The following is a 23997-nucleotide window of genomic DNA, read 5'->3' on the forward strand; positions in this document are numbered from 1 at the left end:
CATATGGATGTTTCTCTCCCTGTCTTTCTCCCTTTTCATCTCTCTGAATAGAAATAAATAAAATCTAGCCCTGGCTGGCGTAGCTCAGTGGATTGAGCGCAGGCTGAGAACCAAAGTGTCGCAGGTTCAATTCCCAGCCAGGGTACATGCCTGGGTTGCAGGCCATAACCCCCAGCAACCACACATTGATGTTTCTCTCTCTCTCTCTTTCTCCCTCCCTTCCCTCTCTAAAAAGAAATAAATAAAGTCTTTAAAAAAAAGAAATAAATAAAATCTTTTAAAAATAAAGTTTATTCCTAGGTATTTTATTAATTCGGATGGTATTGTAAATAGGATTGCTTCCCTCATTTCCTTTCTGAGATTGTTCATTGCAGGTGGGTAGAAATACAACTGATTTCGGCACGTTGTTTCTGTAACCCGTGACCTTGCTGAGTTTCTTGGCTCTAGGGGCTTTCTTGAGGATATCCTATACACAGAATCATGTTGTCTGTGAAATACGGATATTTTTACTTCTATTCCAACTTGACTTCTTTTTATTTCTTTTTCTTTTTGAGGAGCTCTGACTAGAACTTCCAGTGCAATGTTTAAATACCGGTGGTGAAATCGGGTATCCTTGCACAATTATTTTTTTTCTTACACAATTATTTTTGTTCCATAATGACAAAATCCATTTATATCTTAGATGGTTTGGCGTTTCAGGCAACTTGACATGATAGGTCCGGGTACTGCCCTTTGGGAGGGTTAAGGGGGAGGGCCAGCCGAGTCAAGCCCTGGTGGTCAAAAACTGTGTGTATGGGGAGGGGTGAGGCTTCTAGCTTCTCCTCTGAGTCTTATTTTTATTCAGCCCTTAAATGACTTTATATACATTATCTCATGGTATTACTTTCATTAACAGATAAGGAAAGCCAATTTCAAGGAGGTTAACTGAAGATCAGAGTTAAATGATTTGCCAAAGTTAGAGAACTAATTCAGTGACAAAGCTGGTCTGCTAGGGTTGTACTAACGCGCGGTTCGGCTGCACAGGAAGACAATGAAAATTGAAGTGTGTAGTAAAGGTGACAGCTAAAAACCAGACTGGAGAGCAATCGCAGCCTGTTTCACATTCACTACGTCTGCCCCACATCCCATTCCTTTACACCGCATCTTTCTCCCCTAGTACGGCTCCTTTAAGGCTTTGCCCTGGGCACAAACCTTCCATTGGCTCTGCGTACCGGTCTCAAGTCACACGAGGGAAACAGCCAATCAGCGCGACTCGTTTTCGCCCAGCCTGCTCGTGCCAGATCGCGTGGTCTCTGACCCTCTCGCAGAATGCCGGGAATTGTAGTCTAGCGAACTATTTCTTTTCATAGTGAAAGAAGATCGAAAACTACTAGATCCAGAGAGCTAAGCGCGGGATAGGTTTACGTTTAAGGGCTACCCCGCCAACAATCCCTAGCAAAGAATCCGCATCCCGCAACAGGTGAGAGTGTTTGTGTCCTGGGACAGGAGGGCGGTGTTAGAGACTCGACCTTACCTCTGGAGCGGTACTTTGAGGCACAGCAGGTCCGGTCTGTTGCATCGGAGCCCCACCATTTTTGGGGTCGGTGGGCCCGACTGGCTGACCCCGTGGATGTGCAGAAACTCCCGAGCTCTGTCGTGTGCTTTCCCTGCACCTTCCCGCCCCCCGCCCCAGTATACGTGAGCCAGGTTTGCTTTTCTACTGCGAATCTTCATCACTCGTCCAGTGCTGCTTCTCGGCTGTCTCCGCATCCTAGCGCTCCCTGTGGGGCTCGGGATGCCCAGTCTCATTGTCTCAGACGACTTGGTCGTAGCATCCAGGGGTTCCGGATCCTCCACACCCTCCTCCCCGCTACCACAGCCTCCTCCCCACCTACTAGGGGAGACTTGGGTTCTAGACTTGGCGCTGCCATTGCCCATGTATCTTCCGACTTTCTAGAACCTCACTTTGACCTCTGTGAAATAGAGTGATTTAAGGGCCCTTTCAGCCCCTATTCCCGAGGAACTACTTTGGATCCCTCTTGCTGTACTCCAGGATTTGGGGGAAGAAGCCAAGAAAGTAGCATTTCCAGAGGCTCCCTGGAGGAGGAGTTGATGGTTGAAGAACATAATGTTAGGTGGCATTAAATTTTTGCCACTTTAAGTGTGATCAGTTGAGTATCAGTCACTTAGCCATACTTTTTGCTCCTTGCATTCCATTCTTTCTGTAAATGCCCAAACCCTTTCTAGAAGGGACCAGATCTTGGAGGTGAAAGGTTGGGGGTGGTAGGGCTGACCTGGGGAGCTGCCACCAGGCATCTGCTTTTGGTGCTTGCCCTTGCAGGCAGAGCTGGGTGCCTCCTCCCTATGCCACCCCTCCTCCCATGATGCCCCTGTCCCGCTGGCTGAGATCTGTGGGGGTCTTCTTGCAAGCAGCCCCCTGCTGGGTGCCCCGGGAGAGGTGGCTGGGTCCCCTACTGTGGCCCTCCCTGGTGCACCAGGGCTCAGTACTGGGGGCATGGCACAGTGCCCGCTGCTGGTGCCAAGCGTGGACAGAGGAGCCTCGGTGAGTGTGGGGGGCAAGGGGCCTTGGGGAGGGGAGCAGCTGATCAGATTTCTGACTTGTCCTCCCTCTCCTCAGATTACTTCACTCCTTCTTCAGGATGAATGGAGACCAGAAATTGGATGTTTATGACCAAAAAAGGCAGAGTTTCATCCAGCACTTCCCCGAGATCGTCAGGGTGCTGACTGAGGATGACATGGGGCACCCGGAAATAGGAGATGCTATTGCCCGTCTCAAGGAGGTGAGGGATTTATGACCTGAGGGAGTGAATCTTACGTCACTCTGTGTATGTGTGGGATCCAGCATGGTTTTGGGGGGAATTTCGACAGTTGGGGGGCAGGCTTTTACCTGAGTGACTGTAGGTCAGCTCTGGAGGGGAGTGTATCTGAACAGGTACCCTTTATCAGCCCATCACTTCCACCTGTGATTCTGGGCAGCCATCCAAACTGCTTTGCATGGGTGGAGGCCCCTGAGGGTGGAGGCCTTGAGTCTGACAAATCTTGGGTTTTGCTGTGAAAGGAAATTAAGATGTCCTGAAATCATAAGGTACTACATTGGCAGGGACCAGGGAGGAAGGAGTTAAACTAGTGGATTGTCAGAAATCTCTGTTCTGGGACAGAAACTATTGTTGGGATACTTAAGTCACCCAATTCTTTTATTCTTTTGGAGTATCTAGTAATTCTTTTATAAGTGCTGTCTCATTTATCTCAGGGGAACCAAGGAAAACGAGGAGGGGTTTTTTACCTTGGGATGGAGATGAAAAGGGAAATCTTTCTAGGCAATTAGATCTGGCTGTCAGCAGGGCAGCAGAAGGCAGACTGAGCAGGAAGAGACACTGTGGAGGAGTGGGGGATGGGCACCCTAGCCCATGTCCTCCTAGCTCTCCCCTGACCAGCCTGGGCTGGGGCTTGTCCTAGTGCCAGTGCTGGGGGAGGCTTTTCAGTTGTAGAGAGGTTGGACTGTGGGTGGGAGAAGGTGGCTGGGAAAGGAAGGACGGGTTGTGAGAGGAAGTCTAGGAGAGGTGGGGACCGGCTGGAGCCTGAGGAGGGACCTGAGCGTGCTAGGCATCCTATAGCATGAACAGAGTTTTGGGGTGGTTCAGGCCTGGGAGCACTATTCAATTCCCTGAGGAGTACACTGCAGAGAGAACCTGGGGGCTGGGAGGCTCTTCCATGTTCCAGAACTTGGGGGATATAACCAAGGGAATAGCAATTCCTTAGACTCCCTGGAAGAAAAGTCAGGGTCAAGGAGGGTTTTCAAGTTAGGTCATGGTGGGAAGTAGGAGAGGTCAAGAAGAAATCTCAGAGTAGCTGTTCTGCAGGTGCTGATACCCGGTTCCTCTGGCTTTGCCCCTCCAGGTCCTGGAGTACAACGCCCTTGGAGGCAAGTACCAGCGGGGCATGACTGTGCTGGTAACCTTGCAGGATCTGGTGGAACCGAGAAAGCTGGATGCGGACAGTCTGCAGCAGGCCATGACTGTGGGCTGGTGTGTGGAACTGGTGAGAGCGGGGGTGGGGCAGGAGGCGTTTGCTAGGGTGAGCGTGTCTTTGGTGGGAGGGGAGGGAAACTCGCTTCTTGGTTATTTGTGTGCCTGTGCCTCCAGTGTGCCACAGCCAAATTTAGACAGTAAATTACTCCATGGATTGACAAATGTGGGGAACCTCTTTTGCAAACAGGAGCGTGTTTTGCCTGTAGACTATGTGTGGGCCAGGGCCTTGGAACTGGGCACAGCGGTATTACCTCTGAGTAAAGTGACATAGTTCTTCCAGAGATTACTCTCAAGCAGAGGTTGAAAACTGGCATCCCACTGAGAGGGTTTGAAAATATTTTAAAATTAAGTCTTCTGCCCTGGCTGGCATAGCTCAGTGGATTGAGCTCGGGCTGTGATCCAAAGTGTTGCAGGTTCGATTCCCAGTCAGGGTACATGCTTGGGTTGCAGGCCATGACCCCCAGCAACCGCACATTGATGTTTCTCTCTCTCTTTCTCCCTCCCTTCCCCCTCTAAAAATAAATAAATAAAATCTTAAAAAAATAAGTCTTCTAAATTTACCAAAGAAGAGATTTTACATAAAACCCTAAATTTATGCCTTGGCCCATGTGGCTTGGTTGGTTGGAGCCTTGCAACGAAAGGTTGTGAGTTCAACTCCCTGTTAGGGCACGTACCTAGGTTGAAGGTTTGGTCTCAGGTTGGAGCATGTGGGTGCTAGGCAGGGTAGGGGCGTGAGAAACTATCGCTGTTTCTCTCACATTGATGCTTCTCTCCATCCCCAGCTTCCTCTCTAATAAATCAATAAATGTATCCTCGGACAAGGATTTAAAGAAACACCGTATTTCTAACACCACTTGGACAATTGCTAGATCTGCATCCACACTCCCTGTGGCAACAGCTGGCTGCAGTTGAACTGAGGTCGCTTCCCTGAGACAGGGCGGGCACTCCCGTGTCCTAACGGCCAGCGGCTCACCCGTACAATCAGTTGTTATTAACACTAGCTGTTCACCTGGGAGTGTTTTTTTTTTTTAAACTTGGCTGAAATGCTCTCACTTCTCCAGGATGCCATTTGAGCTGTCCACCATTATTCCTACTTGTGTGACTTCAATTATCTGTCTTCTGTTTCTGACTCATCTCCTTCAACCTCCTGTTTTTGTATTTCAGCATTTACTGTCTAGAAACAAGGACATTTACCTGTATAGCCACAATCTTATCATCACATCTGCTTTAGTGTATTTGGGCTGCTGCCATACCAGAGATTGGGTAGTTTATAAACAACAAATTTATTTCTCACAGCTCTGAAGGCTGGGAAGGCCGAAATCAAGGTGCCAGGGTGGTGGGGTGGGGGCCTGCTTCTGGGGCAGCAGCCGGTGCCCTCCGCTGTGTTCTCCAGTGGTGGGCGTGGCCAGGGAGCGCTGAGGAGGGTCTTCGTGAGGGCACTAATCCTGTTCCTGAGGGCTCCATTCTCATGACCTAACCACCTCCCAACGGCCCACTTAAAAAAAAGATTTTATCTATTTATTTTTAGAAAGAGGGGAAGGGAGGGAGAAAGAGAGAGAGAAACATCTGTGTGGTTGCCTCTCTCACACCGCCCCCTGGGGACCTGGCCCACAACGCAGACATGTGCCCTGACTGGGAATTGAACTAGCCACCCTTTGGTTCGCAGGCTTGCACTCAGTCCACTGAGCTACACCAGCCAGGGCTTTTAAAAAATATATATATTTTATTGATTATGCTATTATAGTTGTCCATTTTTTTCTCCTCGTTATTCTCCTCTGCAGACCCCCTCACCAGCATTGCCCCCCCTTAGTTCATGTCCGTGGGTTGTACATACAAGTTCTTTGGCCTCTCCATTTCCCATACTATTTTTGCCCTCCCCCTGTCCATTTTGTACCTACCATTTATGCTTCTTACTCTGTGTACCTTTTCCCCATTCTCCTCTCTCCCCCCTGCTGTCCTGTTTTAGTAGTTGTTTGCTTAGTTTGTTTTTGTTTCTGTGTTTTTTAGGTTCAGTTGTTGATAGTTCTGAGTTTGTTACCATTTTACTGTTCATATTTTTGATCATCATCTTTTCATTAGATAAGCCCCTTTAACATTTCATATAATAAGGACTTGGTGATAATGAACTTGTTTATCTGGGAAGCAGTTTATCTGCCCTTCCATTCTAAATGAAAGCTTTGTTGGATAGCCTAATCTTGGATGTAGGTCCTTGCCTTTCATGACTTGGAATACTTCTTTCCAGCCCCTCCTTGCCTGTAAGGTCTCTTTTGAGAAATCAGCTGACAGTCTTATGGGAACTCCCCAAAGGCCCACTTGCTAATACCATTATCTTTGAGGGTTAGGATTTTAACATACAAATTTGGGGGGGTATACAGCGAGACCACAGCAACATCTAAGATATTAAACATTGATAGTATAGAATATGGTAGTATGTTATACTGTATAGTATTACATAATGTATTAATATATTTTTATAATATTGTATATACTATATTATGTAATCTTATATATCTAATGTATAGTTCATATTTAAATATTCCTAATGCTCCCCAAAATGTATAAGTAGTTTTTTTTAACATTTATGATCCAGTCAAGATGTATTGTACTTGGTAGTCATTCTTCAGTCTTTCATCTAGAACAACCTCTCCATCGTAGCTGACTTTTTAAGCCTAGGTCAGTTGTTCGGTGGAGTGGCTCACAGTCCAGTCTGGGTTTGTCTGATTATTTCCTCACGATTCCAGTCAGGCCAAACATTTGCTAAGAATGCTACATGGGTAATGTAGTCTGTTTTCCATTGTTTCCCACAACAATACATACTAGGGAAAACTACTAAAAAACAAAAAACAACCCAATATGCAGTGCCCCCTTGTAGATTTCTCATTTAAGTGATCTGGGGTAGGACTCCAGTGCTGGCATTTTTAAAGTGGCCTGCTACACAGAAAGCTCCGTTGCGCCTGGACTGGTGTGGCTCAGTTGATTGAGCGCCAGCCTGTGTGTGAATCAGAGGGTTGTTGGTTTGATTCCCAGTCAGGACTGGGTTGCAGGCCAGGTCCCCAGTGCGGGGTATGTGAGAGACAATCACACACTGGTGTTTCTCTCCCTCTCCCTCCCTTATCCTCTTTCTAAAAATAAATAAATAAATAAAACCTTAAAAAAAAAAAAAGAAAGCTCCCTTGCTTCCAAATCATGGCGGGGGATGGGGGTGGGGTGGGGGCAGAGGAGATTGAGGGAGTCCAGTGTCAGGGCCCTTGGGGGTGGTGCTGGTTGAAACTGGATGGACCTTTCAGTCACTCTTGGGAGAGACAGAGGCTGCCGGCTTCCAGTGAACCATGCCACTCCAAATAAACACAATGTAAATAAAATAATGTGCCTCCAATATGGAAAGCCACCCCTGGGGGGGTCAGAGGTAAAGGTGCAGATGGATGCCTCCTTCCCCAAGGACTCTGCCCAAAGGGAGAGTGGTGAGTGCCAGGGCCGTTTTGCACTGCCCACACCTAGGCGGGCGGCTGCCGTGGGTGCTCCCCCGCCCCCCAGCAGTGCAGACCCACCAGAGCTAGACACGGACCAGGGTGGGCAAGCCTTGGAAAACCACACCTTGGAAGACTGTTTTAAGAACTAGAAGGTGTAGCCCGACAGCAAGAAGTGCCATGGGGAGCATTATAGTATTTCATTTTTTTATGTTCAAGTAGGCTAGCACTCAGAAGAGTTAGCTATTTGCTGACATTTAAGTTTTTAAAGATGTTCAGGACTCATGGGCGCACGTTCCCAGGAGTCCGGCTTCAGTTCTGCCCTTCTACCTGCACCCTGAGAGCTCCCTGAGGCGGAGCTCCGTTTCTGGTCATTGGAGTGTGTGTGCGGTGTCCAGGGATGAGTCGGGAATAGTCTTCTTCCAGAAGTCACACGCGCGCGAAGCCAAGTTACACGAGGACATCGGCTTTAAGTGCTCACCGAAGGTTTGGGGAAGAGCAGCGTGCAGGGTGTCAGGTGTTTTATCCCCCCACCCACCCCCGTGCGGGGGCTGTCTGGGGCTCTTGTCGGGAGAGGTCAGTGATCTGCTGTGGTCGTGGTCTCTTATTCTGAAAACAAGAGTGCTTCAGTCCCATTGTATAGCGAGGAAGCCCGAGCCAAAGTAGTCATGGAACTTGCCAGAGCCTCACGGCGCAGAACAGAGCCTCGGCCCCGGCCTCCTGGCCTGCCCTCTTAGCTCGTGGTGCTTCTCAAGCTGCTCTGGTGCTGTTGGGAGGGAGCCCTGGGGTCTTACTCCACTCTTCCTCTTCCTCCCAGCTCCAAGCTTTCTTCCTGGTGTCAGATGACATTATGGATTCATCTCTCACCCGACGGGGGCAGATCTGCTGGTATCAGAAGGTAAAGTGGGCAGGAGAGTGGTGGTGGGCATGGGAACAGGCCACAGGGAGGTGGTTGTACAGAACCTACTGAGGTGTTCAGAGTGACAGGTTCTTGGTATGAGTCTAAGACGGAGACTGAGTGCTTGTTTTTCTGCATTCCCCTGACAGCCAGGCATCGGTTTGGATGCCATCAATGATGCACTTCTTCTGGAAGCGTGTATCTACCGACTGCTGAAGGTCTACTGCCGGGAGCAGCCCTATTACCTGAACCTGATCGAGCTTTTCCTGCAGGTGTGCTGCAGACCAGGCTCACTGCCCAGCGTTGGGCTCTATAGGACAGCCTAATCCAGCTGGTTTTAGGACATAGGAGATGCCTAGGTTTGCCTGGAAGAGGAAGAAGGCGAGGGAGTTGGGAAGGGTGGTGGTAATGGTAAGGAGGATTCTCCATCCCTGTGTGATGGAGGAGTGATAAGGACTGTGTGTTTGCAAACATGGGCCTTGAGTGTTGGGGTCCCTCTCCCTCCTTCCTTTCTGACTCTATACAGTTGTTAACTGGTATGGAACATGGGTCTCAGGATTTCAGGGTTCCCTAGTCCTGGGGAGAGCCCAGCCTCATGGACCATTTTCCTCCTCAGTGTTCCTATCAGACTGAGATTGGACAGACCCTGGACCTCATCACCACCCCGCAAGGCAGCGTGGACCTTGGTCGATACACTGAAAAGAGGTGAGGGACAGTGGGAACCACACCTACACAGTGAGGGGTGCTGCAGGTGGGCTCTGCCTTTCTGAGGAGTTTGTCTTCTCCCCACTACTTAGGTACAAATCTATCGTCAAGTATAAGACAGCTTTCTACTCCTTCTACCTTCCTGTAGCTGCTGCCATGTATATGGTGAGTGAGCCCCCCTACCCTGACCAAGCTGCCCACTAATGTGGGCTTTTGGACATTCTAGTGCCCCCACTTAATGGCTGTGTGACCTTGGGCAAGTTACATATTCTCTCAGAGTCGGTTTCCTTACCTGCAAGATGAGGATAAAGTCCCCACCTCAGCCCTGACCAGTGTGGCTCAGTTGGTTGGGTGTTGTCCCATAAAGCAAAAGGTCATGGGTTCAATTCCCACTCAGAGCACATGCTGCAGGTGCGGTCCCTGGTGGTAGGTGTGTACTGGAGGCAACCCATCGATGTATCTCGCTTTCCGGTGTTTCTCGCCCTCTTTTCTCCTTTCCCTCTCTCTAAAATTAAAATCTGAAAAAAAAAAAATCCCACCTCACAAGATTGTAAAAATTAAGTGAAGGAAGTGATGGGGCAGTGCCTGGCCCATCGGAGAGGAATAAGAAGTCCTCCATCCGAGTGTGGGGAGGCGTGATTCAGGCTAAGGAGATGGGCAGTGAGTCGGCATGACCGCCTGTCCTGACCTCGCTTCTCCAAGTTTTCCTTTTCATCCTGAAAGAAGTTGGAAATGGCACAAAGATGATGAAGAAGGATCAGTAACCCATGGACTGAGGGCCTCTAGAGTGGAGTACTCTCTGCTTGAAGGCCGGCCCAGCTAAGATTAAGTGGGACGGAGGTTGGACCTGTCAGTCAGGCCTTCCTGGATCAGGGAGGCCACGGACGTCTGAAAGGGGAGCAGAGAAGATTTGGGGGCTGCACTGGGGCAAGGGCCCATGGGAGGAAGCACCCAAGGAAGATGTAGGCGCCTCCAGTTTCTGGCTCATTAACCCCCTTTTCGCTGTAGGCGGGCATTGATGGGGAGAAGGAGCATGCCAGCGCCAAGAAGATCCTGCTGGAGATCGGGGAGCTCTTTCAGATTCAGGTAGGAAGGCTCAAGGCACTCTTGGAGTACAGGCTGCAACTTCATTTCCTGCCTTGCACCCTCTTCATTTCTCCTTTAATCCTCCCCTGCCCAGGATGATTACCTTGACCTCTTTGGGGACTCCAGTGTGACGGGCAAGATTGGCACTGACATCCAGGATGGTAAATGCAGCTGGCTCGTGGTTCAGTGTCTGCAACGGGCCTCTCCGGAACAGCGCCAGATCTTGCAGGTGCCCGAGAGGACTGAGGGTCCCTGAGCTGATAAGAAAGGGGGTAGGGCAGTGGTTTTCAAGTGGGGGCAGTTTGATACCCGGGGGACATTTGACAACAGCCGCAGACATTTTTGGTTGTCATCACTGGTGTGCGCGCGTGTGCTGCAGGGATCTCTGGTGGGGAGAGGCCAGGAGTGCCGCAGACATCTTACAGTGCACACGGCAGTTTCCCCACAACAAAGAATTGCCTGGTCACAGACTTCCACGGCCCCGGGGCAGAGGAAGCTGAGGCCTGAGCCTCTGTCTGAGCATTTGGGATGGGGAAGGGGAAGTTTAATATCTTCGACAATCTTACACACTCAAGAGACACTTGAAATTGAAGGCAGGAATCAAGCGAACGGCATTGCAGATGTTCTGGAGTATATGGGTGAGGGGTTGGAGGGGACCTGGAGGTGCTGGGGGAACGTGAAGCCTGTTTACTTGCTTCCATTCTCTTCCAGGAGAATTACGGAGAGAAGGAGGCTGAGAAGGTAGCCCGGGTGAAGGCGCTGTATGAGGAGCTGAATCTGCAGGCCGTGTTCACGCAGTATGAAGAAGACAGTTACAGCCGCCTGATGGGTCTCATTGAGCAGCACTCACCGCCCCTGCCCCCAGCCATCTTCCTGAGGATGGCACAGAAGATATACAAGCGGAAAAAGTGACCTAGAGACTACCAGGGTGGGGGGGGCAGGTTCTCAATAAATTATAGTAAAACCTTTCTTAATGCCATCTATAGGTGCTATATACTGCAACAAGTTTGCCATAGGCTAATTTATACAGACAAGAGTTAGTATCCTGTGGCCTATTTCTGGTTACAAAAATGTCACCCAACACTTCTGATATTAAATAAACACTGAAATAAATGTGAGCCACACAACACACACTGAAGGAATGAATTTAAGGGCAGGGGAGATTATTTTCCAACCCACTTATTCCACTGAAGGGCTGCAGGTGACGGGGGCCTGTCTGAGCACGACGTGGGAGCCCGCCCTGGGCAGAAGGCCCTTGTATCAGGCTGCTCCGCCCCATCCCCCCCCCCCCCCCCAATAATGTAGACACGGACTCTCACTTGCCTACCCTTAGGATGTGGGAAGACATCTGGGTCCTGGGGTGGTGGTGGGGGACCCAGACAAGGGGAGAACATGTAAGCGCCACACAGTGCACCCAGGTGGAATAGATTTTCTTTTCCCAAACCTATAAGGAAATAAGGGTGAATAAAACGATGTTATTCCTGGACCTGCTGTATTGTCTAACCTTGTGGTTCTGCTCTTGAGTGTACCAGCCAGGGGTGCAGCCATGGCCAGAATGGGCAGGGTTGACAGGGTTGTTGCAGAGAAGCCAGGACTTGGGGTCCTCACTGCTCGACTCCTTAGGATCCAAAGCTTAGGCAAGCCACAAACCGTCAGACTGGCCTGGCCTAGGTGGGTGGCAGGCAAGACGTCAAGTGCTGGGGGCAGGGTCTGAGCCACGCCCATGTGTGAAGGGGTGCGGCTGCGCAGAGCTAGCGGCTTGTCCTAGCGCCCCTCCCCTCCAGTCCTGTGGGGAGTGTGGGAGCTGCGGAGGTGCCCAACGCCTGCAGCGGTGGCAGGAGGACCCTGGTGAGGAGGGCTTGGTCTGGGATGTGGATGAATGGGTCGGGGATGAGGGGTGGGGCTGGAGAGGGAGCACTAAAAATGAGCAGGGGTGGGGTGGTGGCTGGATGACAGACGAGTACGGAGAGAATGGACGGAAACGCCGGGTTTCCAGCAGGGTGGGGATGCACCCGGGCCGTACGCCGAAGCCCGGTGGGGTCTGTGTGGGTTGGCTTGACATGCAGACCACTGCTCTGTTTTATCCCCCGCCCCTACGCTCGCCCCTTTCCTGAATTAACCGGCCAGATGCACCTCCGATCCGCTTCCTATATCGGAGCATCTGGGCAGGGCCTCCCTTCGCCCCTTACTCTGAGAGTGATTGCGGCAGAGAGGACCCGGAGTCCATTCTGGGCCGCATCCTTTTTCAAGCCCCGGAACCTCCATGGGGATCCTGAGCGCAGCCGCATTCTCTGACCCTCCCCTCCTTATTCCCGGTGTGTGTGGGGGGGTACATTCGACTCCACCTGCAAACACTGCAGAGGAAACTAATGGCCAGTAGACAGTCGTTTGCATCTCATCTGAATATTGTCTAAAGCAGCCAGCGCCTCCCAGGCCCGCTCCTACCGTCAGTCACCTCGGTGTCCTTTCCGCAGCCCGCACCTTCACTGGCTGGGTTTCACCATCCCTGTCTTCTAGGTCAGCATCTGCGGCTGTCAGGTAGGCGGATTTGAGAGGCCTTGTCTTCCTGATTCTTTAGAAGCCATCTCGTCGCCGCTGGCACTATGCTGTCCCCTCAAAGAGCTTTACTCTGCAACCTCAACCACATCCACCTCCAGCATGTCTCTCTGGGCCTGCACTTGTCCCGCCGTCCTGAGCTACAGGAGGGGCCTTTGAGCACATCCTTTCCCCCAGGAGACACGGGGGGCAAGGAGAGCCGGGGCCCCTGCAGCGGGACCCTGGTGGATGCTAATTCCAACAGCCCAGCCGTGCCCTGCAGATGCTGCCAGGAGCACGGGCCAGGTCTAGACAGCCGACAGGACCCAGCACAGGAGGAAGAGGGAGCTGCCTCTCCCTCGGACCCGGGCTGCTCCTCCTCTCTCAGCTCCTGCTCAGATCTTAGCCCTGATGAATCCCCCATCTCAGTCTACTTGCGGGACCTCCCCGGCGATGAAGATGTCCACCCTCAGACCAGCATCATCCCCCTGGAGCAGGACTCCCGTCTGCCCTCCACAGGCCCTGGTGCCTGCTCTCCTGACAGCTTCTGCTGTTCTCCTGATTCCTGCTCCGGAGCTTCCTCCCCACCCAGCCATGTTCTGGACTCCAACTGCAATGCCTTGACCACCTGCCAGGACCTCCCTTACCCTGGCTTAGAGGAAGAGGACGTGTGTGGGGAGCAGGACCTCCCTACCTCCGAGGTCCCAGAGGCAGATGATGGGAAGATCGACGCTAGAAAAACCGAACCCAGTTGGAAAATCAACCCCATTTGGAAAATTGACACAGAGAAAACCGAAGCTGGCTGGAAAATCACTGACAACAATAACTCTGGTTGGAAAATCAATGGGAATACTAACTCCAGTTGGAAAACTGAATCTGGAAAATTCGACTCCGGCTGGAAAACCAACATAAGAATAACTGAGTCCGGTTTGAAAACAGACGCAGGGAAAAGTGATGGGGGATGGAGAGGTGACGTCAGCGAGGAGCCAGTGCCCCACAGGACAATCACATCTTTCCATGAGCTGGCCCAGAAGCGCAAGCGGGGCCCGGGTCTGCCCCTCGTGCCGCAAGCCAAGAAAGACCGCAGTGACTGGCTTATAGTCTTCTCTCCTGACACCGAACAGCCTCCCACCGGGTCGCTGGGAGGCTCTCAGGTGGCGCCCCGGGAAGTTACCACCTTCAAGGAACTTCGGTCCCGAAGCCGGGCCCCGCCCCCACCAGTCCCGCCCCGTGATTCCCCCGCTGGCTGGGCTTTGGTCCCGCCCCGGCCCCCACCTCCACCCGTCCCTCCCCGGAGAAAAAAGAACCGACAGGGGCTGCAGCCCATAGCGGAGGCGCAACCCGAAGAGGGCAGGGCGGTCAGCCCCGTGGAGGGCGAAAAGGCCCCAGCGGCCAAAGAGCCGGAGCAGCCCGGCGCCCAGGCCGGCCTTGAGGGTAAGAGGCCATAATAGGAAGCAGGAGGCGGGCTGGGCGTCAGCTCTGCCTAAGCCTCCAAAGGTTACAACCCGTCCCCCTGTATCTCCCCTTCCCCCTTTTCTGTGTCACCCATCCTCCCCATCCCCTTCTACCAGGGAGCGTTCCGGGAAAGGGAAACTGGGTGGGTCACTGGGTTACGGGACTAACTCTTTGCTCCCTCTTTCTCCCGCCCTTCCTTGCCTGGCTGCCGGTCCCGCTGCCCTTTCTCCGCACCTGCCCCGCCAATCCCGCCTGCAGCCCGTCCCCTGGTGCTCCCTCGGCCCCTGGTTTTCCGGTTCTCGGCCGACGGGCGCCCCCTGTTGGAGGGCGGGGGCACGGGCACAGCTGGGTCTCTGCTCCTGGCTCCTCTGGCGGGCTGGCCCGGAGCAGGGCTGCGGTTGCTGGGGGCGCCCAGTCCCTCAGAGGAGCAGCTGCTGCCTGTCCGCCTGTCCCCCGTGGGAGCCTATTCTCCTCCGGCTCGCGGGGCCCTGTCCTGCCTGGCCAGCCCCGAGCTGGCACTGCTGCTGTCCCCGCTCTTTCCCAGAAGTAGCACCTTCCCTGCCGCGGCTCCCCCACCCCGCCAGGTACCCGCCCCCCCGCTGCCACCGCCACCTCGTCCGCCGAAGGCCCCTCGCTGGACCAGGAGCCCACCGCTTCCGCCCAGGCTACGTAAGACCGACCCAGGCCGGTCCCGCAGGCCACGCCCCAGGCGGGCCGCCCCGCCCACACCTCCTCTATAGTTTCTTCCGGGTTACCGGGCTCGGCTCCGCCCTTCGACCTGGGGCCGATTCCTAGCAAGTTCATTGGTTCTGGGGAGTCTGACTCCGCTCCGGTACCGGCCCGGGCGTAGTGGACCCAGACCTGACCATCTTCCCTACTCAGTTTAAGGGGGTCCTTAGCAAGTCCACTGTTAGGGCACTTGGGTCACAACCTCTTTGGAATTCCCTGGACAGTGCAGTTCGGGCCTGACCCCCATCCAGCTAGGGAACCCTGCAGGCTGAAGCTCCCCGACGCCCCCGGCCGAAGAGGTCCTGATCTCGCCTTCCTCACCAGCCCGACTCGCGTGGGCTGCGGGGACGCCCTCCGCTGATATGCTGGCGCGGGATCTGGGTTTCCCCTTTCCGGCGCCTTCCAGCCTCCCAGCCCTTGGGTCTCTTCTACCTCCCTCTTTCCTCCATTCTCGCTTGTCTGTCTTTCCATTGTTCCGGGCTCCCCACGTGCTCTCCCCGTCTTCGCGGGCAGGACGAGGGCCCAGGGTGCCCCTTCTTCCCCTCGCTGTTATCTCTGGCCTTATAGGCCCCAGGCAGGCGGGCGGGAGGTGAGAGCGGCTGTTCCTGGCTGACTTCCGGGATCGAGGAGGTGGGAGCTGGGTCCTGAAGAAGGGAATTGAAACGGGGAAGGGGTGGAGAGGGGCGGCGGTGCTGAGATCTGAGCAGGATTTCACTCCAGGGTCCCAGGTCGAGCTGCCCTGTGTTGTACCCAGCCCTGTGTCCCCTCTCCCAAGACTCTTCAGGGGCTGGGGCGCTGTGGACCCGCAGGAGGTGATCCGTGAGGAAGCTTGGAGTCCTGGAGAAACCCTTGGTAAGTGTCACTGCATTCTTCCCTTCTCCCAGTCCGCAGTTCCTGGTCCTTCGCCGGTGTCCCCCGGGCCCAGCGACTGTGGATGGCAGAAGCCCAGAGTGGGACTGGCCAGCTGCAGGAGCAGAAAAAAGGTAGGACTCCTAACTCTGGCTTCAGAAGCAACTGTCCCTCACTTTGGTCCTCCCCTCTCAGGGTGGGATTGCAGAAACCCCTCTCTCCAAGTCCTTTGGGTGTGACTGCGGCGAACTAGGGCTTTGATGCCTCTTCCCTCCCCACCCCCTTCCCAGGTCTCCTGATAGCCGTCAGCGCCTCCGTGGATAAAATCATCTCGCACTTTGGGGCAGCCCGAAACTTGGTTCAGAAGGTGAAGTTGTCTCTGGGAGGGTGTTGGGGGAGAGCAGACGAATGTAGCTCTGGGTCGCAGAACAGTTGGCAGGAAGGGCGCTTTGGTATCCCTGGACCCATGCCCACTACACTGCCTCCAGGCCCAGTTGGGGGATAGTCGGCTGAGCCCAGATGTGGGGCACCTGGTGCTGACCACCCTCTGTCCCGCCCTCCATGCCTTGGTGGCTGACGGGCTGAAGCCTTTCCGGAAGGACCTCATCACTGGGCAGCGCAGGAGCAGCCCCTGGAGCGTGGTGGAGGCCTCTGTGAAGCCAGGTGAGGGCGGGTAATGTCGGACTGCACTGCGAGGGAACGGGGCGGAGCTAGGGCTTGGCTGACAGCTGGGGTTGTCCTCAGGCTCCAGCACCCGGGCCTTTGGAACCCTGTACAGCCAGGTGAGCCGTCTGGCCCCGCTGAGTAGCAGCAGAAGCCGCTTCCACGCCTTCATCCTGGGCCTCCTCAAGTGAGTGGCATTCTTTCTGGCACCCCTCCCATGGCCTGGGCACTGCAGTGGTGCCCCATGTTTCCAGGAAAGACCTTTCCTGTTCCAGTCTCTTCTCCCGTCCCCTACCCAGAGGGGGCTAGGGCCCTCCACCTCCCTGAACTTCTATTCCCTCTTTTCTTCCCCAGCACTAAGCAGCTGGAGCTGTGGTTTTCCAGTCTCCAGGAAGATGCAGGTCAGAGGCTCAAAGGGAGAGCGTGGGGTTGGTAGGCTGTGAGGGAGGGAGGGACAGGGACAGGGATCTGTTTTGCTGGTTCCCACTGATACCAGAATGATCTTATTCTGCTCTCATCTTATTATTTTTCTCAAGGAGTCCCATAGCCCACAGGGGGAAAGACAGATCCTCACTGTAATCTCCAAAGTCTTGATTATTTGGCCTCTGCCTTCTTCCCCTCCCTCCGAGGCTGGAGCATTCTCTGGCCCTTTGCCCGGTTCCTCCCTCCACCTAGAACAGGTCTTCCCACCCCTCCTCATTACCTTTCATTCATCCTTTGGATTCTACAGTGAGGCTTCGCCCCAACCTACCCCCCATTTTGCTCCTGTGACCTGGTCCTCCTTTCCCTTGTGGTTTTTTAACACCATTGATCCTGTGTGTGCCTCCCCTGTGAGGCCGTGGTCTCCATGCGCGGGGACGTGTCAGCCCTTTTCCCCGCAGTATTCCTCTTTTCCCTGCCCTGGCATGGAACACAGCTGGGGGATGTTTGTGGATGGATGGGCTGATGCAGGGACTCCTCTCGGCCTAGGCCAAGGGCCGTGGCTGATGTTAGCCTCCTTTTCCCCAGGCCTGCTGTCCCTCCTGTACCTGCCCACGGGATTCTTCTCCATGGCCCGGGGTGGCTGCCCCTCCCTGTCCACAGAACTGCTGCTCCTGCTACAGCCGTTGTCTGTGCTCACCTTCCATCTGGATCTGCTCTTTGAGCACCACCATCACCTGCCCCTGGGCCCGCCTCAGGCTCCTGCCCGCCCCGGCTCGCCTCCAGCCCTGCAGCAGACTGTGCAGGCCATGCTGCACTGGGGAGGGCGGCTGGCCCAGAGCCTTCGTGGGGCTTCTGGGGAGACCCCTCCAGGCCCTTCAGCCCCTTCAAGCCCTCCCAAACCAGGCAGCTGGTGGGAGCAGCTGACCCAGGCCTCCCGGGTCTATGCGTCTGGGGGCACCGAGGGCTTCTCCCTTCCTCGGTGGGGATCCAGGCGGCAAGGGACTGTGGCTGAGGGGCCACAGGAGAGATCGTTGCCTCCCGAGGACGCAGCACCAGGCAGAGGCGTGTGGCTGGGGAGACTGTTCGGAGTGCCTGGGGGCCTTACAGAAACCGAGAGTGGGGCTCTAAAGTCCAGGTAATGGGGTACCTGGTCCCCTGCATGTCCTCCGACTCTGTCACTCTGTCCCTGAGTCCCCATGCTCCCTAAATTGAAACCATGAGTGATCCTTTAGGTCAGAAGTTGGCAGTCTGTTTTTCTACAGCCATGAGCTAGAAGTAATTACACTTAAAAAGAAAAAGATTTTATTTATTTTTTAGAGAAAGGGGGAGGGAGGGAGGAAGAGGAGAGAAACATCATGCGTGGGAAGTACATTGAGAGGTTGCCTCCCCCGTGCACCCCCACCGGGGACCTGGCCTGCAACCCAGGCATGTGCCCTGATCCCCAATCAAACCTGCTACCTTTCAGTTCCCAGGGTGGGGCTCAATCTACTGAACCACACCTGCCAGAGCAAATGGTTACATTCTTAAGTTGTTACGTTTTAATTGTTATATAAGCACCTACATAGTGTTCTCCATTTTGTCTTTTTGGCCCTCAAAGCCCCAAATACTATGTAGCCCTTTAGAAAAAAGAAAATACGTGTTGAGCTCTGCTCTGAGGTTTGGCCGTGGCGGCTCTGTGGTGTCTGGGGTGTGGGTGTGCGGCTTCCGTAGGTCCTGTAGTGACCTTGGGTGGTGTAGACTTGTGTTGTCACTTCCCTAGTGACCCTAACAAACTGCCACTCTGCCCATAGCAGTGACCACCTCCCGACCTCTTTTGAAACAAAGTCAGGCCCCTCAGCCTCTTCCTCCCTCCAGAGCCCTGGATTCTTATTGTTGTTTTTCTGGAGTGGGGCTGACCTCTATGACACTGTGTCGCTTCCTCCAGGAGACCGTCCAGCTGGCTGCCTCCTACAGTGAGTGTGCTGGCTCTGGTGAAGAGGGCGCCACCTCCCTGCTCTCCTGAGGAGCTCGAGGCCTCAGCACCCAGCATGGTGCAGACCTACAGGTGAGGGTTGGGAGGGATGCACTGGTGAGTGTGCGTGTTACGTTATGTGCATGTGTGTGCATTTTTGTCTTTACAGAGTGCAGCTGAAAAGGCCGAGGGGCTGTAAAGGCAGACAGGGCGTCGTGTCTATGCTGTCCACTGTTCATGTGAACTCCTTTCTCTGAGCCTTAGTTTCTCTCTCTGTAAAGAGAGGATAATTTATACCTTTGTTGTGGTTATTACAGAAACTAAACATAATTTTATAAAAGCATTTGGGCCTGGCTGGGTAGCTCATTTGGTTAGTGTGGGCCTGATACACCAAGGTTGTGGGTTCGATCCCAGGTCAAGGCACATACAAGAATCAATCAATGAATGCATGAATCAGTGGAGCAACAAAAATTGATGTTTCTCTCTCATATCAATAAATTAGAAAAGAAAGCTTTTGACATAGAGGAGATGCCCAGTTAGTGGTAACCACGTACCTGGATGTGCCCATGTGTGCGCCCTGAGGGCCTGTGCTTCCCTTTAGTGGGGATGTTCTAATTTGGCAGCAGAGGTTGCTTCTGATTTGGGGTCTGGCTTCCTTTGGTTTCTCAATCCACTGAATTAGGCTTTTTTTCTTTTTTTTAAGATTTTATTTATTTATTTTTAGACGGGAAGGGATGGGAGAAACATTGATGATGTATTATATGTGAGTTACATTGACTGGTTGCCTCTTGTGCACCCCCAGCTGGGGACCTGGCCTGCAACCCAGGCATGTGCCCTGGCTGGGAATTGAACTGATGACTCTTTGGTTTCAGGCCAACGCTCAATTCACTGAGCCACACCAGCCAGGGCTGAATTAGGGTTCTTGATTTTTAATTCATTCAGCAATATTTTTCGTGTATTTACTGTGTGCTAAACATGCTATGGGAGGGAATACAGAAGTACGTATTAGAGCCCCTGCTTTAAAGGAGCTTGTAGTTGAGGGGACATACCAACAAATAAATGAGCAGGCGTATAGAAAAAATCCCAGGAACGGAAGTCTGAATCCGTTGGGGCCGTACAGACAGGGCTTCTTCCTCAGGTATGGGGACTCGGGGAAGGCCCAGGGATGGCGTAGCGTGTGCATGTGTCAGAAGGAACAGGATGCAAAGGCGGAGAGGCCCAAGTGTGGTGAGGAGCTGTGGGTACATGATCAGTTGTGGTTGGAGTGGAGGCTGCTGGCAGCAGTGATGGGGAGGCTAGAGGCTTCAGTAGGCCAGTTACAGGCCTAGACCTCACTGTGAGGCAGTGGCAGCCATTGAGGGTCTTAAACTGGGGAATGAGCTGCCTGCTTGTGTGTTTTGAAGGGTCTCCAACTGCTGTGTGGAGAATGGAGCTGGGGAGGGGGGTCATGAGAGATTAAGGATACCAGTTAGATGACACGCAGTGGTTCAGGGAGAGAGGATAGAAGCCTAAACTAGGGCAGGGGCAGTGGAGTTGATGAGAAAGATAGATGTAGTGGGAGATACAAACATCAAGCTAGTTTTGGTGATTGACTGGATGAGAGGAGTGAGACACCTTGATTTTTGCTGGGAGCAACTGGGTGGAAGGTGGTGCTGTTTAACAGTACAGGGGACATAAGAAGGGGGAATCGTTTGCAGGGTTAAGATGAGTCATTTGATTTTCACATGTTGAATTTGAAGTACCAGATAAGTGCAAGTCGTGGCAAATAAGTAGCTGAAGAGTGGGGTTTGGAGCTCAGGAGAGGACTGGAGTCCCACAGTGAATCCACGTGTTAGTAGGTGGTCCACATGCATCCGATCGGTGCTCCCCGAGCTGAACCAAAGGGACACTCCACACAGTGGGAAGGTGAAGCCGGGGGCAGCCACGCACCCCCACCTCACTTTATCCCACCATCCCCCTCTGGCTCCCCACAGGGCGGTCCGTGCTCTCTGTGACCACACTGCTGCGGGACCTGATCAGCTGAGCTTCCGGCGGGGGGAAGTGCTGCGTGTCATCGCCACTCTGGATGAGGACTGGCTCCGCTGTGGGCGGGATGGAGTGGAGGGGCTGGTACCTGTGGGGTACACCTCTCTTGTTCTCTAGGCCTAGGACCTTTTCCTTTCCTTCTTGTGTCTCTCCCTCCTGTCACCTGGGAATGGAATGGCCTGTGAACACTAACCTGTGTAAACTGATCATCCAGAAGCATTTTCGTCTGTAAAATGACACTTTTCTCCCACATCTGTTTTTGCTAATATGTAAATTTTCCTTCTTTCCTCTGATACCCACCTGTAAGTTGAAATCTGCTCTTCTTCCAAATATATACAAAGGAATTTCCCTCCATGCAGCCTTCTTCCTCTTCCCCATCTGCATAAGGGAACATCTCCCTATCTATCTGCAAAATGGAAATCTAGCCCCATCTACCTTTTCATGTGTAAGTGACTTCTGCCAATGCAGTGTATGCCTCAGTTCCCAAGACTAGAGGGTCTCTAGTCTCCTTCCTGTATATGAATCCTCCCCCACTCCACCCATCCCACGTTGCCTGTATTTATTATGTACTCATGTTGTACTAGGTGCTGAACACCCCTGGCGGGTGGGCCTGTGGTGTTCGTCTGCCTCCTTCCTCCTTTGTCCCAATAAAGTGTGGGAGTTGAATGTGTGTGTGTCAGCTGTGGGCTTTAGGACGCAGGCTGTACGGGAAAGGAGGGAGGCCCTCTTATGGCAAGATCAAGGGAGATGCTTCCTTCCGAGTCCAGATTCAGTTCTGTTTCCTGAGGAATGGAGAAGTGGTCCTTGGTTGTGTCTGAATTTCAGATGTGCTTTTCTATTTTGAGGCTTTTAATTGCTTTGTTTTGTGAGACTGATAGGTGGAAGCCTGAGTAAATATGGGAGAGTAGGGAAGACGTAGCCCTTGAAACTGTACTCATTACATCTGTATCTGAGGGGAGGGGAAGGATTAGAGCTGCAGTGACACATTTTTTTTCTATTTAACATCACCCTTCTGTGGTAACACAATTTCAGAAATCACAGTAACTGGACATCTGCAACTTTGTTAGGAGTTAATCAGTTTCATTCTTTTGAAATGAGAGTAGTTAAGATGCTCTGGAGCTTTGAGGATGGGTTTGGAAACCACTATAAATGATTGCCTAGAGAATAACCAAGGTTAGAAGAATAGAAAGCTATACAGTAATTATAAGCAGGCAACAGGAAAGTTAGGGGGAAGGTGAGAACTATGAAGGGAAACACAGGAAGGATATATGCAAGTTCTCCTCCATCTTTGGGAACTTGGAGAGGACAACAGGCAGGTGATAGAAGGGGGAAGTAAAAACACATCCAAAGCTTTGTAAATGCTCAGAGCAGGCTTTGGTTAGCCTCAAATGTTTCATACTCTTGTTGTTTTCTAAGACTTACTCAATCCCATTCCTGGCCAGTTCTTATTCTTCATCCCCTCCTTGCTTTAATTTTGCATTTGTTTGGCTACCCTCTCAATTTTGACTTCAGTTTGCTTTTTGAAAGGTGTGTTCTGGAGTGATTTTCCCCAACTAGATTCTGAGTCTCTGGGGATTCCTGGTTATATTCTCGGGAGTTTATGAAGCTTCTTCAATTAATTACTATTGCAAAAGAAGTTTTATTTTTATAATGTTTTAAATTATAAAATAGTAGACGTGGAAGACTACCATGTTTGGGCTTTGGGACGTTTGCCAGTGAGGTCTGCAGAGTGCTCTTGGGGTGGGGAGCACGATTTCTCAAGCTTCAGAAATCTCTTACCGACACAAAGCTTCTATTTACCATGGATTTAACCTACTATTCCTTTTTCTGACTCCTAGCCCCACATACTTGGTTTTACAGTGGGGAATCCTAGTAAGAAGAGTCCTAAGGTAAGTAGTGTTGGAGCATCAGTGAGATTTAGGGACATCTGCAGTCAGAGCTTAGTGGTTCTTAGGGTTGCGCATGTGGTAACAGAGTAGTGGGAGTTCCTTGCAGAACATCAGGGAGAGGCCAAACACTGATATGAAATTAGATGTAGTTGTAAACTATTATTATGTATTATGTAGAATAGAACATCTATAGTAGATACCAGTGTTTAAAAAAAATTAAACATCGGGATTGAGCACGGGCTGCGAACCAAAGTGTCGCAGGTTCAATTCCCAGTCAGGCCACATACCTGGGTTGCAGGCCACGGCCCCCAGCAACCGCACATTGACGTTTCTCTCTCTCTTTCTCTCCCCCTTCCCTCTCTAAAAATAAATAAATAAAATCTACAAAAAAAAATAAATAAATAAAAAAATTAAACATAAAAAACAAATCAAGAAAAATCAACTACTAATGTATTGTTTTTGCAGTCATGCAAGAGACTATTATACCTGTGGGGGTGAACCCCCAGCCCTTGTAGCAGTAGAGATTGACCTCACCTTTTTTCCTTATTTAGTTTTAGAGAGGGGACAAGAGGGAAACAAACATCAGTGTACGAGAGATACATCAGTTGGTATCTCCCCCATCAGGGGACCTGACCCGCAACCTAGGCACATGCCCTCACTGGGGATCTAACCGGCAACCTTTCAGTTCACAGGCTGGCATTTAATTCACTGAGCCACACCAGCCAGGGCAAGACTGAGCTCTTGTAGTCTATTGTCTTAGTGCTTCTGAGCAACTGTACTCCAGCTGAAAAAGCCCAAATGGCTGACCCATGTCTGGGACAACATTCTGTTAGATCTTTCAGTTGTTGACAGGAGTAGACTTATCCTTCTTAGGAGAGTCACACTCTGGCTATTTCTGACACTCTCTCTGATGACTATATCAAGATTTTGGAGTTCTGGCTCCAACACTAGTTATGGGGTGATTTCTGGCAGGTTACTTAACCTTCCTGAGCTTCAGTTTTTGCTTTCACAAAATGGGAATAACTACAGAGGGCTATTTGGAGGACTAGCTAACTAGCTATATATTACCTTGGGCGAATTAGTTAACCTCTCTGCTGCCTCAATTTCCACACCTACAAAACCGGGTTTTGTGACCTATCTAAAAAGGCTGTTGTGAAGATTAATTAAAGTGAATACATGTAAACTGCTTACAATGGAAACAGTCTAACACTGTGGGCTAAAAAAATGTGGCCTGCCATTACTGCGAACCTTGGAGGTTGTTAATGAGTATAAAATGAGATGATACACAGATGGT

At 52.0% G+C, this 23997-nt stretch overlaps 2 protein-coding genes and 1 long non-coding RNA gene across 10 annotated transcripts; 2 read left to right on the top strand and 1 right to left on the bottom strand.

Annotated features, from left to right (window-relative positions):
- The first annotated feature begins 1381 nt into the window (after nt 1–1381).
- Nucleotides 1382–11670, top strand: FDPS (farnesyl diphosphate synthase). Of its 2 annotated transcripts, none has more exons than XM_036015599.1 (10): nt 1382–1459; nt 2618–2780; nt 3898–4038; nt 8313–8393; nt 8543–8665; nt 9010–9098; nt 9191–9263; nt 10107–10184; nt 10279–10413; nt 10896–11358. In XM_036015599.1, exons 2-10 carry the CDS (start codon nt 2640–2642, stop codon nt 11094–11096), a joined length of 1062 nt encoding a protein of 353 aa, XP_035871492.1. In that variant the 5' UTR covers nt 1382–1459; nt 2618–2639; the 3' UTR covers nt 11097–11358. The 2 variants fall into 2 exon arrangements, with proteins under 2 accessions (XP_035871492.1, XP_028358455.1); XM_028502654.2 differs by having other exon boundaries at nt 1453–2542; nt 10896–11670.
- Nucleotides 8567–9858, bottom strand: LOC118498200. Of its 2 annotated transcripts, none has more exons than XR_004900724.1 (2): nt 9638–9858; nt 8567–8758 (listed from the first exon to the last, which is right to left on the bottom strand). It is a non-coding gene; the product is annotated as an uncharacterized LOC118498200 (long non-coding RNA). The 2 variants fall into 2 exon arrangements; XR_004900725.1 differs by lacking the exon at nt 9638–9858 and adding an exon at nt 9417–9450.
- Nucleotides 11671–11939: 269 nt separating the features above from the next.
- RUSC1 (RUN and SH3 domain containing 1) lies at nt 11940–22927 on the top strand. Of its 6 annotated transcripts, XM_028502675.2 has the most exons (11): nt 11940–12032; nt 12702–14153; nt 14433–14843; nt 15788–15886; nt 16043–16119; nt 16241–16415; nt 16497–16602; nt 16770–16816; nt 17424–17973; nt 18763–18882; nt 20763–21481. In XM_028502675.2, exons 2-11 carry the CDS (start codon nt 12788–12790, stop codon nt 20929–20931), a joined length of 3120 nt encoding a protein of 1039 aa, XP_028358476.1. In that variant the 5' UTR covers nt 11940–12032; nt 12702–12787; the 3' UTR covers nt 20932–21481. The 6 variants fall into 6 exon arrangements, with proteins under 6 accessions (XP_028358476.1, XP_028358477.1, XP_028358478.1 ...); XM_028502676.2 differs by lacking the exon at nt 14433–14843 and having other exon boundaries at nt 11941–12032; nt 20763–22927; XM_028502677.2 differs by lacking the exons at nt 11940–12032; nt 12702–14153; nt 14433–14843 and adding an exon at nt 14866–15533.
- The last annotated feature ends 1070 nt before the right edge of the window (nt 22928–23997 follow it).

The sequence above is a fragment of the Phyllostomus discolor genome, chromosome 14 (assembly GCF_004126475.2).
Source record: "Phyllostomus discolor isolate MPI-MPIP mPhyDis1 chromosome 14, mPhyDis1.pri.v3, whole genome shotgun sequence".
In the NCBI taxonomy this organism is placed as follows: domain Eukaryota; kingdom Metazoa; phylum Chordata; class Mammalia; order Chiroptera; family Phyllostomidae; genus Phyllostomus; species Phyllostomus discolor.

What these genes read in the sequence shown, in the direction of transcription:
- FDPS (XM_028502654.2), top strand. Translation starts at nt 2,361, where the DNA reads ATGATGCCCCTGTCCCGCTGGCTGAGATCTGTGGGGGTCTTCTTGCAA. An exon ending in AGATCTGCTGGTATCAGAAG is followed by an intron (nt 8,394 to 8,542) that starts GTAAAGTGGGCA and finishes TTCCCCTGACAG; the next exon opens with CCAGGCATCGGTTTGGATGC. An exon ending in GGTCGATACACTGAAAAGAG is followed by an intron (nt 9,099 to 9,190) that starts GTGAGGGACAGT and finishes CCCACTACTTAG; the next exon opens with GTACAAATCTATCGTCAAGT.
- RUSC1 (XM_028502675.2), top strand. Translation starts at nt 12,788, where the DNA reads ATGCTGTCCCCTCAAAGAGCTTTACTCTGCAACCTCAACCACATCCAC. An exon ending in ACCGCTTCCGCCCAGGCTAC is followed by an intron (nt 14,844 to 15,787) that starts GTAAGACCGACC and finishes CCCTTCTCCCAG; the next exon opens with TCCGCAGTTCCTGGTCCTTC. An exon ending in CCCGAAACTTGGTTCAGAAG is followed by an intron (nt 16,120 to 16,240) that starts GTGAAGTTGTCT and finishes CACTGCCTCCAG; the next exon opens with GCCCAGTTGGGGGATAGTCG.